The sequence below is a fragment of the Pipistrellus hanaki genome (genome assembly GCF_964339955.1).
Source record: "Pipistrellus hanaki genome assembly, chromosome: 3".
Classification (NCBI taxonomy): domain Eukaryota; kingdom Metazoa; phylum Chordata; class Mammalia; order Chiroptera; family Vespertilionidae; genus Pipistrellus; species Pipistrellus hanaki.
In genome coordinates, this window is record NC_140505.1 from 28,819,952 (window position 1) to 28,845,244 (window position 25,293).

The following is a 25,293-nucleotide window of genomic DNA, read 5'->3' on the forward strand; positions in this document are numbered from 1 at the left end:
ACAAGAATAATTCTAGATGAAGCTGTGTGCCCAGCATTTCTATTCCCATGTGTTCTCTTTTAGAAGTGAGGAATTTGAGGTTTTAAAATTCTGTTAATAAAGCTCCTCGGATCAACCTGGCATCTGCAATTCATTCTTGATGTGTTTCTTTAAACACTGACTATTGGACAAACACAATTTATTCTCATAATTTATTGTGCTTGTGATAATGAGTATGACCAAGAAATTCTCCAAACAGTATGAAAATATGAAGGTCTAAGTTGTTTTTCAAGATAAAAATAATGTTAAATACAGTTCCTGCTTCCGCCACAAGAGGGAGCACAATAACACCTCATCATAATTTCAGGTAACAATATTTTTGAGAATTTTAATCTAAATTTTGCTTCTATTTTTTAATTTTCTGGATACTGCTAGACCAAGGCATTCAATTCACCTGAAAGTACTTTATATTTTGAAAGACTATGAAAAACACTTTGATGTTAATCAAGTGTTGAATTGTGATAATAAAAAAAAATATAAAATATTTGTTTTGGAATTTTGACTTTTTAAATAGAAACATATACTGAATCTTTACCAAAACTCTATTATTAAAGTCTCTTTATAATAAACTAATTTTAAATATTAAATGGATTATAGTAGTTATGGCAGAAATTTTTCTGAAAAATAATTATAGTTTTTATGAAGTTCCTATTTTTGCTTCTTTTACAATAGTTTAACATTACAAAAATACACAGTGAAATTCATAATGCAATTATATCACTTTTTTACCTTTTTTTAAATAAATCTTTATTGTTCAGATTATTACAAAAGTTCCTCATTTTTCCCCATCCCACCCTCTGCTCTTTACCCACCCCCCACTGTCCTCATCCATAGGTGCACAGTTTATGTTCAGTCTCTTTCCGCACCCCCCACTCCCCTTTTCCCTGAGAATTGTCAGTCCTCTCCCCTTCTGTATCTCTGATTCTATTATATTCAACAGTTAATATTGTTCATCAGGTTTTTTAATTCCCTTGGTTTTTAGATTCACTTGTTGATAGTTACATATTTATTGTTCATAATTTTTATCTTTATTTTCTTTCTCTTCCTAAAGAACCCCCTTCAGCAATTCATATAATTCTGGTTTGGCAGTGATGAACTCCTTTAGCTTTTTTTCATTAGTGAAGCTCTTTTATCTGGCCTTGAATTCTGAGTGATAGCTTTGTTGGGTAGAGTATTTTTGGCTGTAGGTTCTTGTTATTCATCACCTTGAATATTTCCTGCCATTCCCGTCTGGCCTGCATGATTTCTGTTGAGAAATCAGCTGACAATCGTATGGGTGCTCCTTTATAGGTAACTACCTGCTTTTCTCTTGCTGCTTTTAATATTCTCTCTTTGTCTTTTGCTCTTGGAATTTTAATTATGATGTGTCTTGTTGTGGTCCTCTTTGGGTTCCTTTTGTTTGGGGTTCTGTGTGCTTCCTAGACTTGTAAGTCTATTTCTTTCACCAGGTGGGGGAAGTTTTCTTTCACTATTTCTTGCAATATATTTTCAGTATCTTGCTCTCTCTCATCTTCTGGGACCCCCATAATTCTGATGTTGGTTCGCTTGAAGTTGTCCCAGAGGTTTCTTCCATTATCTTCAACTTTTTGGATTCTCTTGCCTTCTTGCTTCTGCGGAGGAGTGTCTTCTGGCTCTTTGTGTTCCAAATCTTTGACCTGATTCTTGCAATCTTCCATTCTGTTTTTAGGACTCTGTATAATATTTTTTATTTTATAGAATGTATTCTTTATTTCTAGTTGATCCCTTTTCATATCTTCTTAGGTCTTATTTATTTTATTGGCCTTTTCTAGGAGATTCTTGAAAAACCTTATAAGTGTGGTTTTGAACTCTATATCCAGTCACTTTTTGTCCTCCATTTCTTTCGTTTGTGATCTGTTTCCTTGTCTCAGCATTTTTGCTGCCTCCCTGAGTTGGTAGGGCGGGAGGATCAGCTGTATCTATGCCAGGAGACAGCCTTATTCGACTAGACTTGGAAAACTGCAAGAGCCTCTGTGCTCAGCTTGGATGGGATGGAGTTTCAGGGTGGAGCCTACAGCCATGGCTTCCAGCCTATGAGGCTCCTGAGTCTCAGTGTTCCTCAGTGTCCTTTGGTACTCGCTGCAAGCACCTCTGAGAGAAAGGTGCCCTCGAGTTTCGCCAGCTACCAGACAGTCTAGTCTCTCCCCCAATGAGCCCGCAACTGGGGTTCAGTGCAGTTGGAAGTGGGGGTAAGAGCAGTCGGAGCTTATGTCTCTTTCCCACTAGGGCAATCCAGCGGTTCAATCAACAGTCAGTCCTCTGTGCGAAATGTGCACAACTCGGGGGCTCTACCTTTAGCCGCTCCCCTGAGCTTCCGCCTTACAGCCCAGATTCCCTCTGTATATGTCTGGGTCCCCAGGGTCTCACTCAGAACTGGATTTCAGTGCTGTCGGAACTGGGGTTCAGCACAGTCTGGAGCTTTTATCTCCTGTATCTCCTTTCTGCTAGGGAACGCCAGCCAGGCACTCAGCCGCCCCTCCTCTCTGGCTCCATCCTCTCTGCGCATGCAATGTGTCTCCGTACCTTAGGCTTTTCTAGCTCCTCTGATTTTCCTTCTGGTTTTCTCTTTCCTTCTAGTTGTAGAATTTCCAGTCAGTCAACTTTCCTGTAGTTCTGGATAAAGTCCACTTTATATTTTAGTTGTATTTTTTGAAATTGTTGTGTGAGGCTGCAGTTAGGCGGTTACCTATGCCGCCATCTTGGTTTCTCAATCTTAGTTGTCCACTTTTTTACCTTTTTAAGATCTTTATTGAAATTATTATATAGGTCTTCCTTTCCCCCTATTAACTTCTCCCAGCCTGGTATATCACAGATTAAACATTTATATTATTACATTAAACAACTGTCTAAAATTCACTAAAAGGATTAGGATGTTTTAGAATATTTAATAATTTTTATGTTGTCTCAGATAACGGACTGAATATTTATTATTATATAAAAAGTACATAAAAGGTAAATAATGACATGTGCCCAAATAGAAAGTATAGGGTAATTGTTAAATGTATGTACTATGTAATGAGAAGTAGCTGCCCTCATATTCCTGTTCTGGTAATGAAAAATTATATCCCATTGAACAAATTTCCTAAATTTCTCAAATCTCATTTTCCTTTATTCTAACACAGGGATAACTTCTTCGGTAGTTATAAGTGTATAAAACCCTCAGATTGGTGCTTGGCACACATTTAGCATTCAGCAAAAAACAAAGATTAATTTTATTTTTTGTTAATAATAATAGAAATGTAGATATATAACTTCATATATAAATATATGTGTGTATTTATGTATATAAAGTTATAGATGGATATATGTAAAGTTTTATATATACATACAGGAGTATACATGCATGTGTGGATATATGTATATATGTATACATATATTTCCCTTAAATCCTCAAAACTAGTGTGTCTACTTTACAGAAAAGAAAATTAAAAAATTACATATGTTTCCCAAAGTTCAGAACTTTTAAATAATGGAGCTAAGATTTCAATACAATCTTTCTATGGAATCAATGTGTTCAATCACTGCATCATGGGGCTATTACTGCTAGAATCACAGTAAATAGTACATACAAAGCATAAAACTAAAACCATTAAACAAATTATACTATAAATACTCACATAGCATTCTTTTGTTATGTATTCTAAATTCGAAATAACCAGTGGTTTTAATATAAAATTAGCTATTTGGCCAATAGGTGGTACTAGACAAATGTGCAAAGAGAAATAGTAGCGTGGAAAAAAAAATTCCACCATTCAACTTGCCTTTGAGACAAAATAATGGGTGTTGCACAGTCATAAAACTTTAAATTAAAAAATATATAGGCAAAGGGAAGTAAGTACATATTTCTTCAGTACCTACTGACTCATTTTATTAGCATGATTTTTTCTATTTATATTGAATAGTATTATTTTCCCATAAAATCTTAATAATTATGCCATTAGACATTATGCACTATTATCATAGTAATAGTTAACCTACTGTGTTTTCTAAAAGTAAAAAATCTGTGCCCCCCTCAGTACCAAATAATGGCTTAATCAATTTGGCCCTATAATTCTCCTCTGTAAAAGCAGTCACTCAATAAATGTTTCAATCATTTGACTGAAATTTAATACTTCTTAAAGTTGAAACTCTGTTTTTCCAGAATTACTGAAAAGTTTCAAGCAGTTTTCACTCCCTCGCTGTCCCAAAAAGCATGACTTTTAGGCTCCAACAAGCTATGGAAAACCCCCTGCTTCCATAGTATAAAACTGAAACACAGGGTTTATAAGCAATAGCCTTCTAAAATAAGCTTAATCTGTTTTGAAATTATACAGGGAAACAAAAGCAACAACAATGGTGAGAGGATTCAAACCCACCTGCCCACTGTCTAAAGCACAGTCAGAAGCCCATTGGAGAGGCAGAAGCAGACTTTCAGGATGGGGCCACTGAGTGTTAGGCTAAAATCCAGAATTATCACAGCCGTGTATCCCTAACCAGTGCATGTGGTGCCTACCTAAAGTGACCAAAATAACCTCTGGAGCTCAATGCTCGCCCCTCCCTCACCTTATAGAGAGCAAGTAAATCTATCTCCCTCTCTGCATCCCCTTCATGGAGAGTACTATTTACCATGGCAGCATGAAACTTACAAATGGCCAACATCCTCCCAAACCCTTGCATTTTGTACACACACACACACACACACACACACACACACACACTCCATATTATAATCTTTAATTTGCAAAACCTTAATTAAGCCTTTGATGTAAACCACAAGGAAAAGCTTCTCCATTCCTCAGCCTCCACACAATTCTCTGTGGAAGACCGTCCTAATGTGTCTTTCCTTAAACGTGCCCACCACTCTCTGACTATGTATCTGGTAACCGCTGATAAGAAAAACCTTCAAAGACTGTTTTTGTTCCGCACTATGCTAAGGAGCAGGGCTAAAGCATTAGGACTAGACTTGTCCAGGGTTTGCTAATGGGAGAAGACACCATGTGTATGTCAGTTGCACACATCCCTAGTGGCCCCCTCATGCCCCAGGTCTGCGGGCATGGTACCTCGGAGGGATGCCTCACCATCTAATCTGGCTGGACTGGCCCCCTAATTCAGCCCACTTGCTTCTCTCTTTTCAGAGCCATCCAACGCATCTCATTCTGTCCTGAGCATCAAGCTTTCTACTAAATTGCTCCATATTTCAAGGATGTTCTTTTCTACTCATCTCCTTAATCAGATTTTCCTTTCATGCAGCTCATCACTTAAATGTATGTAATTTCACTGAACTCCTGTGATGTTATAAAGATTTACAGTTGATTCATAAGTATAGCCAATGCTTACATGCAATTTCCAGATATACACTTGGACATTGTGCAAAAAAAGTGCTAATTTTTTTATACTGAATAATATTCATGCAGATAATAATTTAAAGGAAGAGCAAAAAGAAGCATAATGGACATGAACTTTAAGCCATACTCAAACCTGGGAAATATTATTTGATGAGACTAGAAATCACTTATCTATGACATCTTCAATTTGCCACGATAAATGAATAAAACAAAACAAAAATGAATTAGAAATTGTCTTAGTTAAAATTTGCATTGATAGTATAATATTGATTCCAAGATTCTAATTAATTTTGGAAGAGTTAGATCTATCTTGTCCAAAGATATTCAACTTGGAATGTATTCACTTAAGCTAAAAAGCAAAGCCAATTTGCATAAAGTAACCTAGAATGCATTTTAGAAATTACATAGCCTGCTCTTTCTCAAAGGATCATTTTAATAAATGGTTGCTTAAGTCTATAATTTACAGTGGAGACTATTGTTTCTTGTCATGACAATTAAGCCAATGGATCCTATTATTCTATTAGTTAACCCAAGTCCATTTTATAACTGTGTTGTTTCATAAATTCTCTAAGCCTTAACTGCCAGTAGTCAGCATATTGCAATATCTGAATAAAAAAGATAATTTATGCTCTTTCCTGAAATGTTAAATTATTTTGAGCTGTGCTGGATAATTATGCAGGTGCTCAATTTATAGGCCGAGCTTAATAAATGACTACGAAGTAAAGTTTTTAATAAACATGCGATACTATGGATGCACTGCTATGTGATACTATGGATGCACTTCATCACATTATGAAGAATATATAATAAATACTATGATTTATTATATATTCTTCATAATGATAAAAATCTTCAGGATTAGGCATATGCTTGAAATCCATAAAAGCATATTTAACTTTTGAAGGACTTTTTATTCAAAAATAGAAAATATAAGGAAATAATATTAATCTACCAATTAAATGTAAACTCTTCTCACTTCTAAATGAGGAATCCAATACTAAATCTCCAGAATATTCCCAGGTAAACACTACATAGCAGAAATAACTGCCCTGCAGCACGAGGGAAAGGGGCAAGTGAAAGCAAACCAAACACAAACATCACAATACTCATTGCGAAATACAGTTCCAGATTTTCAATGTGTAAACATTTACATGGCACTGTTTTAGGGAATGGCCTAAGATAATAGCAACTGCTTTTATTCCAATGTAATCGGACACTTTCAAATATACAATCGCTGAATGAAATGCAGGTCTCATTCTGCAAAGATGCTCGAGGTGAAGCCTGTGCAGGGGAGATTCTAGAGGAGCAAGCTGTGTACACTTGAGACTGAATTATTATACTCGCATCACCTCACTTAGAAATACACTCCAAGAATGTGTGTACTGCCACAGCAGGACCTATGATGTGTATCAATTGTTTTTGGTTTGTTTGTTTTTTTCTTCAAATGCAAGCAAATGTTTTCAGGGGTCTTCAAACTACGGCCCGCGGGCCACATGCGGCCCGCAGAGGAGTCTGATCCGGCCCGCCAGGTTTTTTGGGCAGTGAGCGCAGCCGAGGTGTTACAGTAGGAATTAGTAGTTCATATAGTCCGGCCCTCCAGCTCTCTGAGGGACCGTGATCTGGCCCCCACTTTAAAAAGTTTGAGGACCCCTGGTTTATTTAGAAAGCTGCAGAGGTAGAAGTGGACCAGCTGGGCTCTGTGAGCTGAGAAAGCAAGTTACAGAGGCAAAAGAATGGCCCTTGGAGTTTAGGAGAAGGAAATCAAAGAGATACCCCTAAAGGAAGAAGGTGTGTGTGCGTGTGCGTGTGTGCGTGCGTGTGTATAGAGAGAGAGAGCTGAAGTGTGTGTGTGTGTGTGTGTGTGTGTGTGTGTGTGTGTGTAGAGAGAGAGAGAGTTAAAGTGTTTTTTTAATCAAGAAAATGATATAGCATATAGGGACATTATTTTCTTGTAGGTCACACAGAGTCTGTTGATTTATTTTTAACAAAACTTATATTCCTCTTTCATATGTGAGGAATTGAACATAATCTTTGGCATATAAAATTAATGTAATTTTGGCCAGGAGTTGAAGATTTACTTTCTACTTATCAATGCCCCTAAGGTTTCTTGTTGTCAATTCTCTTACACACATCAAAACTTTATTATCAGTTTTCATTCATCGCCTACAAGTTTGCTTATCAGGTCAACCCTGCCAAAGGCATCTACACACTGAAGGGGCACTTTCTATGTGAACAATAACCTCTAACTAAATTACATGTTTTCAGTCCAACTGTTCTGAGCAAATATGAAGAGTATGTTTGAAACATTTCAAAATAAATTTAAAAAATAAAAGTTTACTTGAACAATATTTATTTACACCAAGCCTCAAACTTCTTCTTTTTCTTTATTTCCACAAATTGTGTCCCACTTATGGTCAAAAATATAGTGTAATTCAGTATTTTTAAATGATATTTTTCTTGGCACAACGTATTTTCCAAGCCAGATAAGAAACTCACGTGTTTGAATTTGGAATCAAAGATAGGCCTGCTGGTGCCCGATCTACAGGTGAGGTGCCTCATTATTTGTTTGCAGGCTTCGGTCTTTCCAGACCCTCTTTCCCCACTAAAAGAAAACAGACAAAACATGAGTTTACCATTTTTGGAAACTGTAATAAAAAATTAATAAGCACAGATAATTCTCAGGCATGATGACAGTAGGGAACAACATACCCTGTTTCCCCGAAAATAAGACAGTGTCTTATATTAATTTTTTCTCCCAAAGTTGTGCTAGGTTTTATTTAATTTCTACAATTATATTTATCGTAACTGAAATTCTATTTCCCAGCAAAATGATTAGATGTTTCAGGAATTTTTTTAAAAACAATAGAGATTTTGCTTGCATTCACTCAGAAATAAATCTTGAAAATGCTATTTTATTTTTTTTAAATATTGCTCATTCTTTCAAATGAAAGTCACTAAGGACCTACTATGTGCCAGATGCTTCAGAGGTGAAAAGCTGCACCCTGTGCTGGCTACCTAGGATACTCTAATGACCCATAGTTAAAACACAGTGGGCAATACACCCAAGGGTGAAGGAACAGGTATATCTAGGAAAGATGTTTGGATGAGGCAGAAGTTGAGATGATCCTTGGAGAAGGGGAGCACGGAAGGTAGCATTTATTAAGCATTAATACTGAGTAAATATTCCCCGAGCTTCTGTAAAGCAAGCTGAAATAGGTGGCGAGTGCAGAGTGGTGAATGGAGCAGAAACAGCCTGTGAATATGGACACACGGAGGCCTGTGAGGGTTTGGGGCTGGCCTAGTGGTCATTGAGACCCCACTCTGTTCCCACAGGTTGCACTCCCTGCATTGCCAGATGAGGAGCGGGGAAGGTGAGAGCCAAAATCACACATATTCTAACTCTCTCATAAAACCTAAGAATAGACACATTTCACTTAAACTGAGTAAAGTACAAGGAAATTTTTATAAAAAGAGAGAAAAATGGGTTAGGATAGGCTTGGCTCCACAGGCGATCACGTTAAAACTAAAATTTCTAGTTGAACGGTCTTCCAGAAATATTTTTTATCTCAAAATCTAAGTCTACAATTAAACTCGAAGTTGACCAGATATTTGGCGTTGTGCTAACCAGGGGCCCACAATAATGCTTAAGCTTATCCAAACAGCCTTGTCTGCTAAATCTGTACATGACAGAGGCAGGCCCTGTACAACTTATGCCACAAGCTGCTTGTGTGTACAGCAACTAGCATTAATTTAGGTTTGCTCAGTATATGGCTAGGATAGCGGCTATTTGTCACAGATGTTCAAACAATTAATTAAAATCATCTCACAAGGCCTTTAGGAAGTCAAAGGGAAGGCAGATCATGGTGGACTCCAGACCCTCAATTATGGCCCAGGAAAAATATCTGAGAATTACTAAAAACCTTTTCTCAAGATAAAACCTAGTGTGCCACTGGGGCCGATATTGCCAACAAAATGAGAAATAAGATTAAAATTTGGAAATAACATTTCCCTGGCCTAGCACTAAGTTATAGAATTCCTATTCTAGGAATACTTAGGTTTTGATCCCAAATTTTAAAAATTGTCTGTTGCATATGCTAGTTATAGGACATAATAGACACCAAATAAGGGAACTTTATAAGCAATGTCTTTAGTTGAATTCTAAATGTATTAATTTTTAATGTATTACTATAAGTGTAAAACGTTTTTATATTAGTCAAGACAATCAAGGAGATAGAGAAGCTACATAAAACACTAATCTTAAAAGAAGACATAATAACTACACAAATAATTCCTGTGATCACACATTTGTTTTTCAATTCTGGATACCAGGACTAGGTGATACTCTTGAAACTTAATAAAGAGATCTTTTTTTTTTTCAGAGTAGGTGGTTCATACATCACCATTTATTAATTCACATTATTGAGCTCATATCCCCAATTCACTATTTACCTATTTTGATATACTAGTCCAATTAGTTAACCCTTCTAATACTTAGTCACCTGATATAAAAAATAGTGATGATAATAATAATAGCTATCAATAAGGTTGCTCAAGTGATGAATAAGACAATACATAGAAAGCATCTAGCACATAGTAATTTCCCAATACCTATTACGTATTATTGTTAACACTGCTAAACATTCCTCGCAATCTCATAATTTTTTAAAGTGTTCCCTTTTTGTCATAGTAAGACCAGAAAACACAATAGATAAGGCCAATAAACATAGAGTTGCTTGATTCAAGAATGGATGGGGCCGCCCTCCAGAGCCTCCCTTACCCAGAGACATTTTGGAACAAGTGTGAAAACAACTACTTACTTATATACTGTTTTTGCAAATGAGAACACTAATGTTTACAATCCATCCATCTGAACCTCCATGACACTTTTCAACAAATTGGCCATGTGAAAGTATATAAAGGATGCTAATAATTTTTATTTTGTATTCTGGGCAGCACCACGTTTTGGAGAACCGTGGCACAGATTCCCTAATATCGGATGCTTTTCTTCCCCCATGTTGTTCTAAGGTTCGAAAGCAAAAGCACTCTGGTTTGAGGTTGTAAATCTTCAAAATGAACTGAGCTGCAGGTTACGTTTGCTGATATTGATTCAGCCGCACTTGGGGCTGTATTTCCAGCAACAAAAACATCTGTCCTTTGTAAGGAACCAACGGTATTCTGGACTGCGACCTGCCCGGGAAGTAAACAAGATGTAAACCATAATAAATGAAGATATTTTTACAGCCGAGGCCCCAGGATGGGGCGCAGCATGGGTTTACCTGAGGATGAAGCACTGGGGCCTCTGCTCCTGGAACAGCTGGTGCAAGGCCCGCTCCGCGCAGGAGAAGATGTGGGGTGGCAGCGAGGGGCAGGGCTGCCCCGTGCTGCTCCGGTACAGCTGGGAGACCTGGAACACAGGGCAGCACAGACAGCCATCTCTGTAAAAAGGCTTCAGGACATGACTCAGCAGCCTTCGCTCCAAAACATGAAAGTGAATTTCTCTCGGATTTGAATCCCATTTGTAACTACAAAGCATTTGTCAAACTATGCCCTTCTCAGCGCATTTGGAAGCATTCGTAATGATAAAATGGAGACATATTTGGTCTTTCATAACTAGGTTCACAGGCTTCAAATTATGCGGCTGTCTTTCAAAAGAGCAACTCACAAAAATCCCGTTTAATAGATTAAACAAGAAGTGAACGGAAACTGTGATAATTTCTATCAAATACAATTTTTCTGCCTCATCTAATTTCAGTTGCATAAGACAGAAAGGATTTTTAACTTGAATAGAAGGCAGTTGCCACTGAAACACAGATGAATTTATAAATTTCTCAGAAAAACAAATGTTTAATTAACTTAATTTCAGTGACAGTGACTTATGATGATTGCCATGGTGATTCAGTGCCAGTGTATTTATGATTTTTGAGTTGCTAACGAACCCACTTACATGTGAATAGAAATGAAATGATAGAATGACTGTGAGGCATGAAAAAATATCAGGCAAAAAAATATTTCATTTTATAGCATAAGTGGCCTCTTCCTTCAAAGATGTCAAGATTGGAAAGTTCAACAGAAAACTGAAGAACTGATCCACACTGAAGATTCGGGAGCCCGGTGGATCCATCCTTGCGCCCTGTATGGTGGCCTGGACTGTGGACGACCTGCGCATTACTGGACAATGGCGAAGGCTCCCAGGAGGCCTCTTGCTCAGGTGAGGACAGTACCTCTGTAGAAACTCCCTATTTTTGATAGTTGTATGCAAGGAAAATGCTTTTGTTTGCAGAAAATGCACAGTACATGCCTTCAACCTTGATACAAGCACATGCCAACAAATTATGTGGAAAATGGTTGAGGAAAAACATTGTCAGTACTATTTGTCTGCAAGTTTTCCATTAGTGTAACATCATTTAAAATTATAGGGAAAAAAGAGTGTTTGACAGTGGAATACATAATCTACAGTTATAAGACAATTAGAATCTCACAAATATCATGTGGAGTGGAATCTATCAGGTACATAAGAGAATATGCTGTAAGATCCATTTACATTAAGTACAAAAACAGGTAAAAGTAACCTAGGCTGTCAGTTGTCAGGTCAGGGGGACCTTGGGCAATGTGTTAGCAGTGACGAGAAAGGAGCAAAAGTGAGGCTTCTGGAGTGCTGGTCACATTTGCATTTGAGAGCTCAGGAACATAGATTAGTCTATACACTTAGAAATGAGCGCTTTCCTATATGCGTTACATCTCAACAAAAATGTCAAAAAGCGAAAATAATTAAACACTGTGGTTCTGGCCCAGAAACTAGAGGAAGAGATCCCTAGAACACACAATACAGAATTAACTCAAGATGCACATGCATGGGGAATTGGTACATGACAGGTTTCTGTATCGCTTATCAGTAAAGAGTAGCGCTGAGAAAACTGACCATGTACTTGTAAAGGAAACAAACTGAATTCTATGTCATGCCATGTGTAAAAATAAACTGCAGATGAATCTAAGTTGCAAATATGAACAGCAGAGCTTAAATAATTTACTATAATTTTTTATTTATTGATTGATTTTAAAAACAGATAGAGGAACAAAGGGAGAGAGAGAGAAAGAGGAACATTGATTTGTTGATCCACTTATTTATATATTCATTGGTTGATTCCTGTATGTGCTCTAACTGGGGATCAAATCACAACCTTGGTGTACTGGAATGATGCTCTAACCAACTGAGCAAAGTAGTCAGAGCAAAACTTAAATAATTTAGGCAAGTATATAGAATAGTGCTATCATGATTTGGGTAAGAAAATGAGGGTCACAAACAAACTATAATGGTAATAATGGGTCAATCTCACAACATTGCATTTAACAACTCCTGTGAAAATACAAACATTATAGTAATAAAATAAAAAGTCTAGGCAAAGCCAGAGAAGAGAATGACCTGTGCAAATAATCAATTATCAGTATTTTCTAACTGATTCTTAGAAATCAATGAGAAACCTGGAAATGAAAGGAAAAAAAAATGGGCAAAAAATATAAATGGGAAAAAAAGGCCAATAAATAAGAGAAAAGATGCAGAAACTCTGGTAAGCAGTCAGTGCCATTTCGAATAGTAAGGAAATATATTACACACAAAATATGGGCAAGTTTATTACAGACAGTTAATAATAGTATTAATGGCTTACAATTGCTATGGGCTTGCTGCTATTCTCAACACTTTATACTCACTCTCTTATCCATTCCTCCCAGAAATCTAGGACTTGGGTATGAGAAACATCTTCTTTTTATGGATATAGAAACTGAAGCAAAGTTTTAGTGCTCCTAGGTCACATGACTAGTTAGTGGTGGAGGTTGATTTCCTGTCAACCATGTAATTTTCTGTCCTTTAGGGAAGTTGAAAATATTTTATCTTTGTAATCTCAACTCGACTGTTTTCTCAGCTTGGTATTTTAATACATTGCATGTTTTCTGAACACAGTATTCACTCTGTCATATTAGTTGTAGCAGTGGGAGCGGCTAATGTTGGTGATATTCAACATTTACTGTTATTTCATCTGCAGGATGACCTTATTAGCTGCTTCCAAGGATTTATTAGAGTCCGCAGCTCTTTATTTATTTCAACAGAATACAGTTCGACTTCATTTTCTTTTATGTCTAAGTGAAGGTCTGAAAGTTGAGTTTGTAATGTAGCAATCTTGTCACAAGCAAGTGTAAGCTTTAAGTGTCAATCAGAATCCTGCAACTATGCAGAGGACACATCAACTATTTTTTCTAACAGATCCTGATTAATTTCATCTTTTCTACTTTTCAAGCATTTCATGATAGCAACTTGATTAAATGAATTTGACTGATTCAACTGCTGAGATAATTCCTCATCAGATAAATTTTACCAACTACAGCTTTGAAAAATTTGGTAATATATTCCAGAATATATATATTCCATTATGTGGAATCCCAAACACTGATAATTCTGGTAGACAGGATAAATTCAGCCACAAATGCCATCAATTATTTTGTGCAGAAGCTGTGGGCCCAGCCTGGCTGGAAGTTTCTGTAGCCAACACCAATATTAGTGTGTTTAATACAACAAAATACTATAGGACATTTAGGATAAACTAACTAGACCTATAACTTTTTATTACATATTTTTAAATTTATTTCAGAGAGGAAGGGAGAGAGAGAGAAACATCAATGATGAGAATCAATGATTGGCTATCTCCTGCATGCCCCCTCCTGGAGGGGATTGAGCCCGCAACCGGGGCATGCGCCCTTCAGTACACAGGCCAATGTTCTATCCACTGAGCCAAACCAGCTAGGGCTAGACCTACACCTTTTAATGTGGAAAAAAAATATTTAAAACTGGAAGGATTGATAAATAATTTAGAAGGATATAGCTAACATGTCTTCTGAGTGAATGTAAATAGAAAATAATGGAATATGCATTTTTATTGCATATGCATAGTGCGTTATGTATAGTGAATATACAAAAGATTAGATGAGGGTATAGTAATTACAGGGCAGTGGTTATGATTGCTTATAAAAGGAATAAGCTGATGTAGAACTTAGTTCATAGTACACTATATCATCTAAACTAAGACACCAAGTCATTAAAGCATATCTATTTTCTGTACTACCAAGAAAATAAATGTTTCACTTAAACTAGAAAACAATGTCTTCTTGCCTCATCTTTAAAGTTGCATCCTTCTCCAGGTATGTATGTAAAACAATGCATTTTTATTTAAAATATTTTTAAAGAATTGAGGCCCACGTGGTGGTGTACATACAACTATCTATTGTATTATACTTGAACTTTTTGTATTCTGAAGCATTCCCAAGTTCAAAATGAACATTAAAATGATTTGAATGACAGTATAATCCCTAAACCCACTAAGAAATTGTGGCTTCCTTTTCTGTTCTTTTTGAAAAGTTGCAACAGCACTCTTTCGCTTCTCCCCAAGTCCAACAGACCTTAATCCAATTTTGACAAAATACTTTCAAACTAATCTGTTTTGGAAATCCTGAGGATTTCATTAGGTGCTATAAACAACAGCGAGATGCGGAGACCCAGGAGCAAAAAATAAGTACTGGTACGAAAAATGCATTCACATTCCTACTCTGCTTCTTCATGCCCGTTTGAGATTCCCTCTTCTCCTTAGGCTACTTGTTACTAGAAATTAGATGTGGTAAAGGATCCCGAGTGTCTAAATAAATTTATTTTCCATAATAACCAAACTAGTTACCTTTCTCAGTCCCCTTTTCTTGCAAATATCATTTTCATGCAATTTTAGAGTTTTTATTGTGGAATAGTCCATTGCTCCCACTTGATAATACTTCGCTTGATGCTAATTCTATGCTTTATAAGATATATATATATATATATATATATATATATATATATATATATATATATATATATCACCCATTTTTATTTAGTTATTTCTATCAAACCTGGAAGATTTTCACTTAAATAAGTTCTAGTTTTTCTGAGTGGCAACAAGCCATCTAACTGTATAGTGGCTATCAGTATCAATAACAATATTATCACTCATTCTCATTCAGTCAAGCAGATATCAGCAGGATAAGACACTGCCATTCCCACAAGCTGCCTCTCTCCACTGCACCTTACTATCTCCTCATCTGTACATTTTGGAACAAGAGGATTCTGGTCAGTGGACATTTTATGTGCTCTTTTTTATCTTGTGGATGAGAGGACATTACATCATCTCCATTTGGGAACATCTCTAGTCTTTGCTGGACTCTCTTTCCAATGACTAAGGCCCTTCTTTATGGATAAATTTCCCTCCTCTTTTTCCACTGGGCTGGATGCCAGGAGATGGCAGATTCTGCCACATTCCGATTCCTGAAGCCAATCATATTGTTCCATACCTTCTGAGCAGGACATTCACAGGCCCCCAGTGTCAGGATCCTGGTAACCAGCGGAAGCCCCCCATGCCAATAGCTTGAGTTGGCATAGACTATTATGCTATTTCACACTCCAGCATGATTGTGTCACTCTAGTTGCCTGATTGGATTTCCTGTTTGTTATTTATATACCTAATAGAGGCCAGATGCATGAAGATTCATGCAAGAACAGGCCTTCTTTCCCCTGGCGGACAGCACCGCCTTCGTTCCTGCTGGAGGCCCCTTTTCGTTCCTGCCCGGAGCCCCCTTTCCATGCATCCTTGGTTTGTGGACTCCATGGGAAAAGTAATAATGAGAAATAGCCAAGAAAGGTCTGGAATCAAGGTGTGTGAGTCCAGTGAATATTCACTGCTCAAGCATTTTTCCCAATGACACTCACATGCTCATTGGTTCTCTGATTATTAACTTTGCCAATGCATTTGACCTAGTTCTTTAGTTGCTACCAAAGATTGCTGCCTGCCCCTCTCTATCCCCTCCCCATTCTCCTTCATTTCTTAATATGTTTCTACTTTAATCTTAAACATGGTATGAATCCTAGAAATCTCACAAAATTAAATATTTATAGAAATTATTCCTAATCTTGCATGCAAAATAGAATCTCAACATTACCTCAATTTAACCTCTAAAAACTAATATATTTCTCTGAACCTTGTTTTCCCTCATAAATTCCTTGTTTTAAATTTTCTTTATTAGCAATACCCTTATGCTTCTTTACTCACAAATTCAAAACATGTGTCCATTGATCTTCTCTGCTTCTATTCATTCCATATAAAATTACTCTTTGAATATTATTTACTGTCTTTGCAGACTCACTCAATGCCTGCTCCTTTTTTCCCCATTAATAGTGTCCCCATATTAGGCCCTGATAAACTTAATATTAGATTATTTCAATATCTAGTAACTAGTCTTCTTGCCTAAATATCTCCTCTTCTTAAACTGATGGAAGCAAACACATTTAAAATACATTTTCCCCGATAGTTTTTTACTTTCTGAAAAATAAAACACCAAATCTTTAATTTAGCTTTATAATCTAGGCCTACATTTTTAATTGTTCATCTTTATTTACCTTCTTAATTTATGAAATTGGTTTCTGCATTTCTTTAAATGGCCTTTATTTTTTCAACTCCATTTGCTCTAAACAATTCTCTAAAATAAATCTCCATTTCCCCTCATCCGAATCTTAATCATTCTTTAAGATTTGTTCCAGTTCATTTCTTTCCCATGTAATGTCCTTCTGAACCTAAGATTTTATCCATCCAACCTTTCAACATGTCAATGAATCGTGTGCATCTCCAGGTATTTTTCCATCCTCAGCTACAAGTGGAATTTGTGATTTTATTTATTTATTTATTTATTTATTTATTTATTTATTATATCTTGCTTCTAGAATGTCTATGTAGTTAATTACAGAGATTCTTCCTCAGCATTTGTAAATATCTAACACAACATGTTATATTTAATAAACTAAAGAAATATTTGTTGGTTTTATAAGGCATTCTTGTCCCTGATTATAAGCTTGCTCTTTTTTTGTAGGCCTATTCAGAAACATCTGCCTACTTTTCTATTTTCTCCTTCTCCCCTACCTCTTACGTGCTTAAAATGAGCGATGATACTTGTCTTCCACATAAATAGGCAGCATAATAATTAACCTCTCCCTGTTGATTACGCTTCATTTAGAACTGTCTGCCTCCTGGCCCCCTCGGCACCACTTCTCCCCAGTGGTTGTTAGCATCAGATCAACATTGCTTAGGACAGCAAGCCATCTAATGGGCAGGGCTGTTTGCTGTCATGTGTTCACATCAGTCTCAAAATGAAGTTTGCCACAAAGGGTGTTCTACATCCATGATTAATGACCTACTGGATAAGAAATGAATATTATGCAAAGGCTTAATATAGCACAGTTAACAGTACTGGTATCAAAATAAAAGTAAGACACAGATGATATAGATCTGGTCTTTTATTTTTCAACATGAAACACCAAAGTCATTCTCTTGGTTTGTATAATCTTTATAAAGTCATTGTTTTGTTTTTACTTTTATTAAACTAATCAACACTGAAAGGAACAAAACTAAACAAAATTTATGATTTAAAAAAATAAATATACACAAATATAACCAATAGATACACGCATAAAAATGAAATTTTCTGTTGTGCGTCCATAGAACAATGAGATAATTTAGGCATGGTTCAGAACACGAACAGCTGATTTTAAATTACAAGGTACTAATATTGCTACACAGGATGCCCACTGATTCAACCTGAAGATTAAATCCTTGTTTCTACCTAATATTTGTAATTTCATGGGTTATTACTTGTACACAAGGGGAGTACCACCTATTTTACTCTAATGTACATGAATTTCAAAGCATCAAGAACTGTACAGTTTCATTATGGTTTGTTAAAATTTCACTGTAAACTTTATATCAGTGTGTATTTTACAAAAATATACTTATTTTTCTCTTAACATTCTATGTCAGAATCAGCTGGAAATGTATGGATATAAAGTACGATATCTATAATGTATCAACATTATTTGTCACTTAAAATCTTAAGGAAGTGTTCTGGCAAAAATATTAATGCACTATATTCGTTCGTATATTGATAAAGAAATATGTCTCTTCATGTTTCTCTTCTATCTGCTAGCATGTATATTTCTGAAAGAACTGCAAATGTCACATATTATTTAAAGCTATAAAACTGCCACACTGTTGAGACACAAAAAACAAACCACAAAATTACAGGTTTATTCCATTACAAAATACAATATAATATGACAGATAATGTCATATTACAAAATTTATGTAAATTTTTCCTGAGACTTAGAATTTCACCTCTAGACTCACAGAAGCACATAAATTATATATAATTGAATTATTTAAAAGTCATTTTTGTCTCACCATAAAATTCTTGTTTGCTCTATAATTAAATGTGACATGAACCAGGAACAATACATCGATAGTTAACTTTAAATAGTATGTGAGTTTATATAAATATATCTGAAAGACACATACAGAATTAAAAAATAATGTAATTTTAACCAAGCTTAGATATTTGAAGGCAAATGATCTTCTGACACCAATAAAATAGAAATGGCCTATTTTATTGTAGCTATAATTAAAGTAGCTGGAAACCGACTAATGATCTTGCCTTGAACAACTATAAAAGTTGAATAAAAATACAAATTAAACTCCTAATTGGAGGCCTCTGGAAATCACCAAAGCGGCAAAGACTTAAGGGATAAAGATCTTGGAGAATATCAAAATGCACTGACCCAAACAGGATCTTCTGCATAACTTTTTCTCATAGCTCTTTGCCACCTTGCAATGTAAAGCTCAGAGGCCTCATAGAAACTAAATATGCCTAAAGACATTTCAGCAGTTTAACACTACTAGGAAGACACAATTTCAAGTTCAGGTTTTAGTAACAAAGGAAAGCCTAGGTGGACATCCCCTCAAGACCTTCCAAAGAAATCAAAATTTATTTGGAAAAAGATAATACCATCCCAGCCTCTATAAATAAAAGGTTCAGTATTCAAACAACATTTTCCAGGATTGTCAGTAAATAACACCCATGTAATGCAAACCAATTCTCTCTCTCACACACACACACACACACACACACACACACACACACACATCATTAGATATTATAATTAGACTAGAGGTAGAGGCCTGGTGCACAAATTTCATGCATGGGAGCAGGGGTCCAGCCTGCACCTTCTTGCAAACTGGAACCCCTGGCTCCTAACCACTCACCTGTCTGCCTGCCTAATTGTCCCTAACCACCTCTGCCTACTGGCCTAATGTCCCTAACTGCTCCCCTGCCAACCAGATCACCCCCTAACCACCCTCCCCTGCTGGCCTGATCACCCTCTAACTGCTCCCCCCCCTAGACCAGATTGCCCCTAACTGCCTCTGCCTCAGCCCCTGCCACCATGGCTTTGTCCGGAAGATGTCCGGTCTAATTTATTTATATAAATTAGGTTAGAGATACTATTATCTAATATTAAGAGCTACTAGATTAATAATGATATTATTATTAGAATTGTCAGGGACATATTTTAAAATAAAATTCAACATGTTCATGAAAATAGGTGGCAAAACAAAATTTTCACCAGGGAAATGGGATCTCAGTGTATAAAATAAAAATTTTAATATTGATAAAAAAACAACTGATATCAATAATTTAATAGATGGTTTTAACTGTAGTTTCAAAACAAGAGAAGATAGAATTAACCTAGTAATTCTAGTAACCAGAATATAGATTAAAATGAAGCAATGTAGAAAATAGAAAATATAAATTTATATTTTTATAAAATTCAAACAACAAAGAAAAAATCATAACAGGAAACAGATATCTTTAACTGAATAATAAAAGTATGAAATATGAAATATGTAGAATTAGTAAAGTTATGCTTAAAGCATATTATAAGGCTCAAATACAGATTCAGAAAAGCAAAGAATCAATAACAGAACTTTACAACTTAAATGACTATCAAATAAGCTCAAAGGAAGAAGAAAATAGATAATAAAAAAGGAGAAATCAATTGAACAGCCAACAAATATACATTAGAAAAAAATTTTAAAGTCAAGAGATTTCTTTGAAAATATTAATATAGATAATAAATTCCTAGCATATTGATTTCAAAAAGTAAGAGACAACTTAAATTGGCAAAAGATGGAATAGAAAATATCACACAAAATATTAAAAACATTTAAAAGTAGTATTATGAATAATTGAATGACAAAATAGTTAAAGATTAAGTATGAAGAAGAAAATCATTATGCAGCAATTTAATTTAGAACTTTCTGAAAATTTTGACTTTACCTATTGTTATGATTTTTTGTCTCAATAGGTCATTTGATACAAACAGGATTGTCTGGTGAGTATTATTCTATACTGTTAAATGGTATTTTAAATTTTATGCTCACCATGGTGGAATAAATTGGAAGCTCCTTGAATGGGTTAACAAGTAAGAGGATGTCCCCAATGAAAGTCTGTTAAAGGAAAAAGATATAAATAGAGGTTGAACCATACAAATAGCACATGTAAAGTTAAAAATCATTCTATAATACGAAGAATAAGTGAAATATATGCCCTTACCATTCTGTCAATTGTTTTACATTTATAAATAAAAAATAGACAAGTGAAATTCAAATGAAATCAAGCTAATATATTGTCCCACTGAATGCACAAAAGAAAGTGATATTATTAGATTCTGAGAACTCATCTTAAAGTGATTTTATGAGAACCAGAATGGATAAATAATATAAAATTAAAACACATAGCAAAATACAATGGAGGAAGTAAATGGGGTAGTGATGAGTTCTATGTTGCTATAGAATAATAATTAAATGCATAATTGAGAAGTTGATAAAACAGAAAGCAAATGAAGATACCTTTAACTAAAAGGACAAGTAATGAGATACAAAGGCACATAAAACAGATGTAACAAAGATACCAAACAATAAATGATAGATTTAAACCCAAATACATCAATACTTGCATCAAATGTAAAGCTACTAAATACTCTCAATTTTTTAAAAAATGGTTACAAACTGGATTAAAATACTGTGTGCTACTCTAAAGAGAAACACTTTACATATAAAGGATAATAAAATTTAAGTTAGGGATGAAGCAAAATATTCATTCAAGCAATAACAGCAAAAAGGTGGTTTAGCAACATTAAATTGATAGAAAAATAAAAACAGTAAGGTAAGAACCAGTCAGTTCCAGTGATAAAAAGGGACATTTCACAATGATAAAATAAAGCAGTCAGGAAGGTGTGCAAGTCTAAATTTCTATGAGATTGAAATGTGGGATAAAATGTCTGAAGCAGCAACAACTGTTAGAAGAAAAACATGAATTCACAATGATAGTGGGAAATTTTAACTGTTTTTTTCTTAGTAACTCATGAGTAAGCAGACAAAATTTTAAAATAATTAATCAGTAAGTTGACCAATTGAACAATGTTACCAGAAAGTGCACAGGCTATCATAGTTTCATTACATTTAAAAGATTTGAGTCACACAGAATATATTCTGTGATCACAGTAAAATTAGGACAGAAATTAATAACAGAATCCTAGGAAATCAGCAAACATTTGTAAGAAAAACACATAAAAACCTTTCCACAAAGAAAACTTTGACTTCTCTCTCTGGTGAATTCTTCCCATCAGTGAAGCACAAAATAAATGATTCCAGAAAATAACAGAAGAAAAATATTTCACTTTAAGAGGCCTGCATAATCATGATATTAAAAACATAACTAGTAAATTGAAAGAAAAATACAGGCTATTCTCTTTCATTAAAATACATGAAAGAATTCTTAGCAAAATATTGACAAACTGAATTGCAATAATGCATTCAAAAGATAATAGATTGCAACCAAATAAACTTTATTCTAGTAATGTAATCTTGGCTTCACACTAGAAGATTAACTCATAATGCTAAGAAGTAAAGAACAAAAGTCACATGATGGTCTCACTAAATGCTGAAGAAAAAAAACACACATTTAAATACATTTAATGCCCACTTTTGATTTAAAACAATAACTATGAAAACCATTAATTCAATAGAACTTCTTTAATCAAATAAAAAGTAATTACACTTGGCATCGCTACCACAAACAACATGCTGAATGAAAAAATATTGAAACATTTGTCTCCTGGATACAAAAATTAAGACAGTTCTAGGTAAATGCCACATAGAAATACTTATCTTTGTGTACCTCCAAAAAGACAATAAGATAATTTATAATAGTAGTATTTACTAAAGGCTCGGTGCACAAATTCATGCACATGTGGGGTCCCTGGTGATGGAGGCCTATCTGGGGGGACCGGCTGGCAGGGAAGAGGGGCATCGGGAGGTTGGCAAACCAGCCCCCCATCAGGACCAATGTGGGGGGTGGCTGTGTAGGGTGGAGGCCACAGGTGGTTGGCTGTGGGAGTGCACTGACCATAAGGGGGCAGTTCCTGCATTGAGCATCTACCTCCTGGTGGTCAATGTGCATCATAGCAACTAGTCGACTGGTCATAATGGTCACTTAGGATTTTACATCTATATATATAAAACCCTAATATGCAAATAGAACGGCAGAACAACTGAACAACTGGTCACTATGACATATGCTGGCCACCAGGGGGCATGCTCAGAACATGGCGGGCATTGGCAGCAAGCAGCAGAGCACAGCCGTGTCAGAGCAGGTGAGCGGAGGTGCCAGATCAATCAAGATGTGGTGCCAGTCACTGTCATCAGGGCAAGCCTCTGGTGGTTACTCAAAATTCTTTGCTCCTGCGCAACAGTGTCCGGCTCAGTGCTCGCACCTGCTGCCAGTACCAGCCTCGTTTGCACCTGCTGCCTGTGCCAGGGCCACCGCTCACACCGGCTGCCAGACTCTGATGCCAGCCCCAATTGGTCTGCACTGCCAGCAGGTGCGAGCGAGGCCAGCACCCTCAGCATGTGGGAATGGCAGTGGCCAGAGTGGGGCTGCCAGCAGACAGGGGACTGGGGGTATGGAGGATGGCCAGAGACCCGACCCTGTGCCCACCACAGCCTCACAGCCCACAGTTCCTTTCAGGGTGCGTGACTTCATGTACATGGCCCCTAGTATATAGATAATAACCAAAAAGTGAAAATGACTCAAAGGTTCCTCAACTGTAGAATCAATTAATAAATTAGAATATAACCACATACTAGTTTATTGTATAGGAATAAAAGTGGATAAGTAGTGTTACAAGTAGCAGTTTAGATGAATACCAGAAACAAAATGATGATTTCTTTTATGTAAAATGAAGAAGACAGACAAAACTATGAGACAGCCCAATATGTCAGAAACTGCTGTAATGATTAGGGTGACTTGGGGAAGGGGCTTCTTATATTCCATTTCTTTATGAAGCTGCTGATCATATATGTGTATTCACCAAACAAAACTTCATGTAGCCATACTCTAATAAGTTGTGCATTATTCCCTCCCTTTATATGTTGTAATTCAATACAACATTTACTTAAAAGAAGGATTGGCTAAAATTTTATAGTCTAGTAAAGAAGAAAAGAAATAAAAGTGAAATAATTGAGCTGAAAGGAGACCTTATTCATTTAGTATCTCAAAAGAATTCTTATTCCATAGAATAAAAATGAAACTAGAAAGTAGACTGAGGGGTAATTGATAAATCTGATAATTAAGGAATATTAAAAAATTTAAAGAAAAAACAAAAATAGTATAACTCCAAATTGCATTTAAGATAAAACTTGTTTATATTGGTCTAATTACTAAAGAAAATTGAGATTGTCTCTGGTAATATATTTTTGATGAATAAAAAATAATTCATGAAAATGAGATCTAAATGTTAATGGTAGTCATAAAAATGACTTCATATAGGTTTATACCATAATCTGAAAAGGACATTTTGATAAAATGGAAATTTTTAAATTTACTACAGAGAAATAATTTTTAAAATTATAGAAATGTAAAGATTTCCTTTACCTTGTTTTTCTGATATATTACTTGTTTAGTAACTTACACATGTCAAGTGTTCAAAAGTATCTTTTAGACTGAATGGAATTACATGCAACTAAATGGCAGACACTGTATAGCATAGCATATGAGACTTTAAATAACTAGGCTAGCTTGGAAAAATGTGTCCATCCACATAATTTCAAATAACCTGGAAGTGAGGGAGACTTCAACTTCTGACAGCAGCTGGTAAACTTCCACCTCTTGAGATGCTCACCTTGAAGGGAACAGTACGTTATTAAGTGGCTGAGATGAGCCAGGCTGTACAGTTGGCTAATGAGATGTTACAGAATTTATTTGTATTTTTTAAGGTTTGTTTTCTTTATGAGTCTCAAGTTCCACTAGTGTGCTTGTGAAGAGAGGATCGCTTGCATACTTATGGGCCATCCATGAAGAGATTTGATTGCATCTTCTATTCTCTCTGTGACTGTTGAAAATAATTGTTTGGGAAATTCAATGCCTTTCCTCTAGGCATTTCCCAGCAAGCAGATGTCTCATCCTCTGCAATTCATTTTCTGTTTGATGATGTAGGAACTTCCTATTGCTATAAACTTTATGGAAACTTCTCAGTTTGATAGCTAAATGAAATGCTATACACTTAGTTTTAAAAAAATCAATTTACAGATTATTTTGAAAGACCATCCTATATAATAAAGAGGTAATATGCAAATTGACCCTCATATGCTTGCACAAGATGGCTGACCCATGTGGTCAAAGATGGCTGCCACAAGATGGCCACCACAAGATGGCCAGCAGGGGAGGGCAGTCTTGGGTGACCAGGCCAGCAGGAGAGGGCAGTTGGGGGGGACCAGGCCTGGAGGGGATGGCAGTAGGGGGTGACCAGGGCTGCAGGGGAGGGCAGTTGGGGGCAACTGGGCTGGCAAGGGAGGGCAGTTGGGGGCCACCAGGCCTACAGGGGAGGGCAGTTAGGGGTGACCAGGCTGGCAGGGGAGGGCAGTTGGAGGCAACTGGGCCAGCAGGGGAGGGCAGTTTGGGG

At 36.0% G+C, this 25,293-nt stretch overlaps 1 protein-coding gene and 1 pseudogene across 5 annotated transcripts in view; both read right to left on the reverse strand.

Annotated features, from left to right (window-relative positions):
- MYO16 (myosin XVI) overlaps positions 1 to 25,293 on the reverse strand; it is a 505,283-nt gene that overhangs the window by 265,636 nt on the left and 214,354 nt on the right. For all 4 annotated transcript variants that reach the window (XM_084879972.1, XM_084879970.1, XM_084879971.1 and 1 more), the window contains exons 12-14: positions 20,714 to 20,779; positions 10,658 to 10,785; positions 7,878 to 7,983 (exon numbers count right to left, since the gene is read on the reverse strand). In XM_084879972.1, coding sequence (XP_084736098.1) covers positions 7,878 to 7,983; positions 10,658 to 10,785; positions 20,714 to 20,779 — 300 coding nt within the window. The remainder of the gene's footprint in view (positions 1 to 7,877; positions 7,984 to 10,657; positions 10,786 to 20,713; positions 20,780 to 25,293) is intronic.
- On the reverse strand, positions 13,406 to 15,172 carry LOC311618549 (COMM domain-containing protein 8-like; annotated as a pseudogene). The gene is made up of 2 exons: positions 15,101 to 15,172; positions 13,406 to 13,911 (listed from the first exon to the last, which is right to left on the reverse strand). The product of its transcript is annotated as a COMM domain-containing protein 8-like (transcript).